We start from the raw sequence: 8,945 nt of genomic DNA, 5'->3' as shown, positions 1-8,945 counted from the left end.
TGTTCAGATATTTTCTCTTTCTATTAAAAACATGAAATGAAAAATCTGTATGTTGAACTATCCTGTAGATGTAAACAACATGGCTGCCAAGTGACATTCAAACTTGGGCCTTGAAATTTAGTCGCATTTTTACTCTTCCAGTACGCATTGGGTTCAGTTTTTAAATCGTAAACCTTCTTGTAAGTGTAAAATTTAATTGAAAAAAAAATAATATTTCATGAAATGGCAAAATTATGACATAATATTCTTTTAAATGCGTAACGCAAACGAAACCCTGTCATGTTTCCTTACACCCTGCATGACAAGGAACTGAAATCTACCGATACCGCTAAATACGTAGGTGTTACACTAACTAAAGACTTAAACTGGTCTGAACATATTAATACTATTTCCTCTAAAGCAAACAACTCTCTTAAATTCATCAAAAGAAATGTTCAGACAACAAACAAAAAGGTCAAAGAGAAAGCCTATAACACCTATGTCCGTCCACAACTCGAGTATTGCTCATCCATCTGGCACCCCTGGCAAAAGTCCCTCTCATACAAAGTCGAAAAAGTGCAAAGATCAGCTGCACGGTTTATCTTTAACGACTATAACTATACAAGCAGTGTAACCCAGATGATTAACACCCTAAACTGGCAAACTTTAGAACAACGGCGCATACAATCTTCTCTCATCTATTTTTACAAAATCCGAACAAATCATGTATGCATCGACCATAACCATCTAACTCCGACCAGAAACCTGAACTACCTAATTCCACAGTCCCGTACTCAATACCACATGAATTCCTTCTTCCCCCGTACAATCAGACTATGGAATGGCCTTCCCCAATATGTACAGTCCAGCCCCAGCCTCAACATATTTGCTGAGCGGCTGGCCACTGTACATCTGCAGTAACTTCCTTCACTATGTTTTTTAACTTAGCACCTGTAGTAATTTTTATTCTTTGCACCTAATGAGTTTTCTCATTTTTAACACTGCCCAGACAAGCGCCTTCCAGTCATAATCGTTAATGATTGTTGGAAGTATCATGTAGATGTAGATGTAGATGTAACATGTTAGAATAAGTGGTCGTTTCGTACACACAGCAATTCGTACCTAATTTAACATGATTTTTTTTTTGCGTAGGTTAAGTTTACAGAGCAAGCGTGCGAATTAGGCTAAAAGTACGAGAGAGAGCCACCCAGATGTTTTTCCTATTAAGAGTTTGATTGCTCATTGCAAAAGATATTTATGCTAGAATTATTTTTTAATATTTTATATGGACTAACCATACATAAAATAATTCCTGTTACTAGATTCAGTCACCATGGCAACAAGCACTCCATCTCCAACACCATCAGAGGACAACCGTCAGAATAACCGGGATGATACAATGTATAGTGCCCTCGATAAGATCATGGGAAATTCTGTGCAGAGTTATGATGACTTTCTCAACAGCTTTACCTACCTGAAAAAAGGTATTTGTATTTATACACATGAATAGTATGTAACTAATTTTGTTTAGGTTGATTACAAAAGAAGTTATATTTCATATGATTATTAATGTTAGTTTTTGTTTTCAGCAATATGTCTCGTAGCAGATTCTGTATCTAGAAAAAAATTACTGGTTTATTATTTCAAAACAAATATTTGACTGATTTATTATAAATAATTCAGACAAAAAATTAGTGGTTTTTAATCATTTATTGTTCCAATTGAAAATTTGACTGAATTATTACTTCAGACAAAAAATTGACTGATTTATTATTTCCAGTCAAATTTTATTATTTCCAGAAAAAAATGACAGGTTTATTTTAATTATTTTCCAGACAAAAAGATAAATTTATTTGTTCCACTCAAATTTTCTTATTTCTGTACAAAAAATGATTTATAATTTCCAGACAACTTATCTTACTTCTGGTATATCAAGCTTAACAGTATGAAGACAAAAGCATATTTTTATTTTTATACATGTTCATTTATTGCAGGTCTACAAGAGAAACAAGATGGGAAGAAAGACAAACCAAAGAGAGCTGCAAATAAAATGAACAAAACCACATCTACCTCTGCCAGTGTGAAACTGCCAAAGCCAGAGGATGGCAGCAAGGCAGTGTATAAAGAAAGTAAACCAGAGGTGTCGTCATCATCATCATGTGATATAGAGGAGGAGGTACCGTAAATTAATTGGGATTGATTCTGCCTTTCTGACTAGCGTAGATCATGATCAGCCTGCACATCAGTGCAGTGTGATCATGATCTGCACTGTGCACCATTCAGTCATTAATTTTTTTGGTATACACCCGTTTTAACAGTTAATGGTACTGTCCAGATTGAAAGATGGACAAGCTCATTATAGAAATTTAGAAATGTAAGGGTTAATATTTCAAAAACCTTCTGCCTCGTAGCATTACTGTTTCTGTATCAAGGTTTTTCCTTGATTTCCTTTTCAACACTTGTTTTCAGGAGCTGGCTTTTGGCTGAAAAGGTGGTGTTATTAGATATGTAGGAGGTGGAAACAGATTTATAGTGTATCTACTAATTTATTTTAGCTTGATTGTGATGACAGCTTCAAGCTTATTTGAAACACTCTTAGAGTCTGCTTAATGAAAAAACCAATACTGGTGTCTTGTGAGGTGTGATCATGACCCCCAGTAGGGCTCAAACCCACGGCCCCCGGGTTGAGGAGCTGACAACTTAACCACTACTGCTTCTCTTGAATACATTTTATTAAGGCTGTATGTAATTGGAGGTATATAAACTAATAGAATGGACTACCTACCTGCCCAGCCCTTAACAGCATAAATTGTTAGAGGAGAATCAGTTGTTTTCGGGAGCTGATATTTTGGCTGAAAAAAACATGTTATTATAGATATACATGAGGTGGAGAACGATATTATATCATACATTACATAATGCCAGTATTTAATTGAAGGTGTATAAACGCAAAGAATGGTATTAAAATGTCCCTACTTTCCTACCTACCTACTACCCAGCCTTCAGTGGCATGGGTCGTTAGATTGGAAAATAAGATATTTTAATGATAGGCCTCAAAGAGGGATATGACAAGAACTGTCACTGGGTATATTTTATGTGTATATTACAGATACTGTGTGAAGGAGACATTACCAGTAGAATGACCAAGACAAAAGTCATCAAGACTGGCTCATTAGTCAAGGTAAAGTAGTTGCCTTTATTATAGGATATATATTGAGGAAAAACAGATAAAATAAAGTGAAACCCTTCTAAACTGGAACCCCTGAAAACCAGAAACCTCTCCAAACTGAATGAATTTTGTGGCTCCTGAAATTTGGCAACAAAATTACTGCTGAAAGCTGAACATTTTGAAGGAATTAGCGTTTTGGCCTGACCTTTTACCTTGATTACCAGAATTTACTCTATTTGGTAGAATATATCCATAAAAACTTTGATATTTTGTTTCATACAGTAACTAAACAAGGTCAGGATTTAGAATGAATCATGTTGCTTGGTGATTGTGTAACAGATTATATAATGCAGCTTACAGTCCACCAAGAATTCCCTGCTGAACCTAAAACCCCTCTAAACTTAACTTTTACTCTGGTTCGGAGGCTGTTTGATTAAGAAGGGTTCCAGTGTACTGCTGCATTGCTATTGTCCATAGTCAAATGGCCATGGTTTCTTGCTCCAAATTACTTGTCCATCACCACTGTAGGTTTGAAACCCAATTTTAGATTTAGAATTTACAGTATGAGAAAGCTATCTACATGGCTTGTTAGATGCCAGTGGTTCTACCAGTGTACCAGTTTATGCCTAAAATAATGGGCATAATGCCCAAAGGGGCATCTAAAGTACTGGTATTCCTCCACCATTGAAGTTAGAAAGTCACCATATGACCTTAATTGTGTTGACATAACTTTAAACCAAACAAATGAAATTTTAATGTTATAGTGACAGAAAGCAGAATTTTTTTTTCAGTTATTTTCTGTATTTATGACATTTTGTAAACAAAAATACTTTTTTGTTGAAAACATAATGTTTCTTGCAACTTGTAATTTTAATGATGATGTATGAATTATGGATATAGTAATTTGATATTCCCTTTCTACAAAATGCAATATCATGAAAATAAGTAAGAAATCAACTAGTTATGCTTTTGTGTTGCAGTTCGATAACTTTGTAGATCCTGTAGCTAATGATGATGATGATGACATTGAAGAAATTGATGATTTATCAGCTGTAAGTTATACAGCTAGTTTTACTACAGGTAAATTTCTGTATTTATTCTTTAGCTTGTTTGCTGTTCCAGTCGGCTATTTACATTTGCATGACATGACCATACAATATGATAGAGTTATTTAAACAGTGTCTTGGTCTGCAACGTTGTATTCCACTTGAGTAAAATTGCTTGGCCAGGAGATGCTTGTGCAGAGTGTGGTCTGGCCTTGCAAACTCCATGAGAGCCCAGTACATCATTTGAGATTAAGGTGCTGTTTTAATGACACTTTATCATATACATACAGCTTTTTCTAGTGTATTGTCAGCCAAAAGTGACTATAATTTAGATAAAAAAGACTGAAAAACTTATTTGAAACAGTGAACTTTTGAGGCATGGAACACTGACACCTTATCTTTACATCATATCTGACGTCAGATCAAAAGAAAGTAGTCCCACCACTGAAAATTTTGCCGTATCCAATGGAAGTTTAATACAAGGTTTTATATTCATCTGTGAAATGCATGCTGTATTTCCAAAAGAATATTCTAAGGTGTTTAATAAATTTCTGCATTGGATAAGAAATGTTGCATATTAGGTGATTCAGTAGCTTTGTTACAAATAACAGATAAAAAACGTTGACTAATAAAACTATCTGCATGAAATTCAAGGTCAGTAAATATCTGCCACACTGTTTCTGTATAAATGTTTTGTTACAAGTCACGTCAGTCACCTGCATGTGTTGTTTGACCTTTTTTTGGCATGAAAATGTAGACAAAGAATAAAATGATTATTTAAACTGTTACCTGTACTATCCATACTTGGATTCTTTCTCATTACTTGTTCCAGCAAACTGGAATTGTATATTGACTTGTCTGATATGCTTTTTTGAATAGCCGTTGGTCCAAATTTATTGCCATATTATACAGAATTGATATTTTTGCCTCTAAGCTCAATTATACAATATTTGTTTTGTCCCTAGATTTAAAACCACTATAAGGATTTTATATGTTTGTCCGTGTAAGACAAGGTTTTCCCAACCGAAGGAACAGCATGAAATGAGAAATCAAGCTTAAGCAACATTTTTTATCCTGGCCTTCCTGTGGGTTGTGAAAATACCTGTCTGACAAAGACAGACATACCATCATAAGATAATTTTTTTGCCAACAATGAGGAAATATTTAAAGACATTGTTAATTAGAAACTCCTGCATGTAGTTTTTGATTTAAAAATTATGATGTCAGAAGGCGCGCATGTATGATGTAGCTGTTTTCCTGCTAGGTAGGAAGGAAGCAAGTTCTGTCTTTAAAGTATATGCATTTCAAAATTTTTTAATACATTTTAAGAAATACAGTTAATCTTACCTTTGCAGCCACCTGTATTAAACAGCCACTTTGCATAAGCAGCCAATCCGCTAACTTTCAGAACTGACATTTTGTTCTAATATCCTCCTGTCTTAAACAGTCACCTGTCTTAAGCAGTTGCATTGTGTAACTCCCTTGGCCAACTGCTTAATACAGGTTTGACTGTGTTGAAGAATTGTAATAGTCAGTGGGAGGGGGGGTATATGCAGACTTTATATGTACTGTCGAAGTTTGTATATTGATACTTAACATATTTTCACAACAGGTAAATCTACTAGCAACACTGCAGCATCTGAGAAACAAAATGAGGTTGCTGTCACAGCAGCGTCAAGTAGACTTCAGGATGACAGTGATGCCACAAACATGCTGGAGACACAGCTGTCACTAGATGAGAAATCAACGGACAAATTACTGATGAATTTTCTTGCTGATCTACAGAATGAACTAAATGAGGGCAAACCTGTTGATACATCACAGAGTGGAGCAAGTAATTCAGAAATGGATATTCAAAATTTTTTGCATAAAAATAAAAAACCAAGTCAACAAGTTTCAGATTCTGAAGAAGTGAACTTTAACGATGATGATGAAAATGATGCAGTTAGTCTTTTACATGATGACTCTGAGAAAAATGATGTGAAAGTAAAAATAAGTGAACAGGATTTAAAGACAATGGCTGGACCAAATGTTAGGGCTGAGCAAGATAGAATTTCCAGATTGGATGATATTTATAGAAATACTTTGAGAGATTCCGAGGGTAATGTACAAATTGCTCAGTCAGAGGAAAGTGTAGTAGAACAGAAAGCTGTGGATGGAGATATAGATATAGATAAGATAGTGTTTCCTGGTCAGGTAGAAGAAAGGAATGATGAACCAGGAAGTGAAAATGACAGATTGCTCGACTTTAAAGCAACTTTCAGGGAAACATCTACAAGTACAGACACACAGGTAATTATATCACTGAGGCATACAGATATTAAAGCCACTGATAATATATGGACTTTTTTTCTCAAAAAAATAAAAATAATAAAAACAAAATACTGAGGCTGCCATAGAATCGTATGTCATTATCCTTTCACAAGATTTAGAATAAAAATTCACCATTGGCCTCCTTTACATATATTATTATGACTACCAAAATTTACAGTATTTAATCATGGGCATTTATCAGGACTTCAAGACTTATCCTACAGACAGGTAGCTATATTTCTCTATATAAGTCTTTAATGTTCAAGGGACCATGTGAATATCAGAAAATAGAACATAACGATAAAGGCATAAGTAGGAAATTAAGACAGCAGATGTTTGAAGTTTCTTACATAGCTCCAGAATGTGAAGATTTTTTTTCTGCCGAAAAGTTACCTTTTATCATGGCTTCATATTTTATTATTCTGTTTACTTTTATACAAAACTGAGGTAATTATTTTTTCAAAACTTACGTCTAAATAGACTTTGAAAAATGTTCATGTATGTTATAGGTGGAGAGCACAGATCTCATACAGCCGTTCAAGCTAGACGAGGATTTTGACTACGATAATGTTGTTCTTGCACCAAAGTTTAGTTCTGAGGACTTACAACAGTTTAAACTGAATGTGAAACCACAAACTGTGGTAATGTGATCTTACCTTATGTGTCCACTAGCAACATGTACATTCCAAACATAACTTGTGATTATTCGTGCAGAAGGAAGGAATGTCTTTGATTTTTTGTATTAATATATGTTATCATTGTCATCATCATCACCATCATTATTATTTATTTTCAAGCTGAAAAGCAAACATTTTTATTATAATCATTATTTTGTCTAGTTTTATAGTTTGGACTTTGAATTGTTTATGAACACTTATTTTGATATTTTACCTTTTTTTCTGTGTTATAATATTTAATTAAAGAAGGAAAGCCAAGTTCTGTTGTAGTTCTCTCTTTGTTTTTTTTTTACATTCACAAACTGTGAAAGATTCATTTTCATGGGGGTGAAATTTCTTGGTTTGGTCAAAACGCCTTCTTCATGGAGAAATGAGTTCATGGATTTCAACTTTTGAACATAAAATGAATAGAAATATGTACTTTTTCACTCAGATTAAATTTTATGGATTAACTGAATTATGAAATCCACAAAAATTAGTTCCCCATAAATATTAACCTTTAGCCTGCTGGTGGCAATTAATTCTGCCTTTGTGGTCAGTGCAGACCAAGATGAGTGCAGGCTCATCTTGATCTACACTAGTCGCTGTTCAGTCAATAAATTTTCAGTGAACACCCCTTTGAATAATAAATGGTACTGCCCAAATTGAATGATAGACCAGTCCATTTTAGAAATTTAGCAGGGTAAATAATGATTACACAGTTACTGAGAAGTGAGGAAGATTGCTGGCAGAAAATACAGTGTTATTTCGTATTTGTCAGTGCTTTATTGTAACATATTTGATAATTTAACTGTTTCAAACAGTGAGATTATTTAAGAAATAATATATCTCATCCAGTGATTTGTTGTTGAATAAAATCGTTGTTTGGAGTTCAGATGCGAAGGAATTATATCCAAGTGATATAATAATATGCATCTGAACGACAAACAATGATTTTACTCAAGAGCAAATCACTAAATGAGATATACTATTTCGATTCTAACACGTTACCAAGGATTTTTACATATATCCTTGACGACGTCCATCAAATATTTGCCTGTTTTTTTTTTGGTTTCTTTTCCAACGCGCCGCTATGCTGTTGGATAGTATGATGTAATAATTGTGACGTCAGAACTGTGAATTGTTGTAAAATAACACACAGTTTTCTGCCTTCTTTGTTTAATAGGAAACAAATCGAATCGTGTTAGAATATAACATAACTTCACTGATACAGAACTGCACTCAAACATAGAAGAATAGGGATTGAAAATAATCTTAGTTCTTACCTAAAATAATAAGCAGTAAAGACATAAATGTAACAAAATACTACATAATAATATAATTTATCACATAATTGACCCTGTGGGAGTGAAATAAAGCCATTGCATAATTTTGATATTACATTAGTGTAATAAAGCTGTTTTAAGTTCAAATTGACCTATCTTTGATAGGTAAAGAAAGAGGAAATTTTGATGTTTCAGCAGGAAAAGCTAACATGTGATAAAAAGAATAATATATGTGTGCCTTTCCACATTGAATTATTAAATCCCTTGAATAAAATTGATAAAATGCTCGGCAGAGCGTCACATTTAATAAATTCAATATGAAAAAGACACTCGTATAATATCCTAGAGGATAAAGAGTGCATAAAATATATTCTTGGCATATTAAATTGTGAAAGAAATCTATTAATATCATAAACCTATTTAAGTTTTTTCATCGCAAACATTGTGATGCCATGACTTAGTGCACAACATTGACCTTGTACGTGATGTTGCACAG

The 8,945-nt window shown here is 33.8% G+C and overlaps 1 protein-coding gene across 1 annotated transcript; it reads left to right on the top strand.

The window, feature by feature from the left end:
• Positions 1–62: 62 nt before the first annotated feature.
• LOC123536191 (uncharacterized) lies at positions 63–7,442 on the top strand. Its single transcript, XM_053528304.1, has 7 exons — positions 63–179; positions 1,302–1,463; positions 1,974–2,155; positions 3,089–3,160; positions 4,129–4,228; positions 5,807–6,486; positions 7,017–7,442. Exons 2-7 carry the CDS (start codon positions 1,313–1,315, stop codon positions 7,155–7,157), a joined length of 1,326 nt encoding a protein of 441 aa, XP_053384279.1. The 5' UTR covers positions 63–179; positions 1,302–1,312; the 3' UTR covers positions 7,158–7,442.
• The last annotated feature ends 1,503 nt before the right edge of the window (positions 7,443–8,945 follow it).

This window comes from Mercenaria mercenaria, chromosome 17 (assembly GCF_021730395.1).
Source record: "Mercenaria mercenaria strain notata chromosome 17, MADL_Memer_1, whole genome shotgun sequence".
Classification (NCBI taxonomy): Eukaryota; Metazoa; Mollusca; class Bivalvia; order Venerida; family Veneridae; genus Mercenaria; species Mercenaria mercenaria.
The sequence above is the reverse complement of the archived record's forward strand: the minus strand, read 5'-3'. Positions and strand labels throughout refer to the sequence as shown.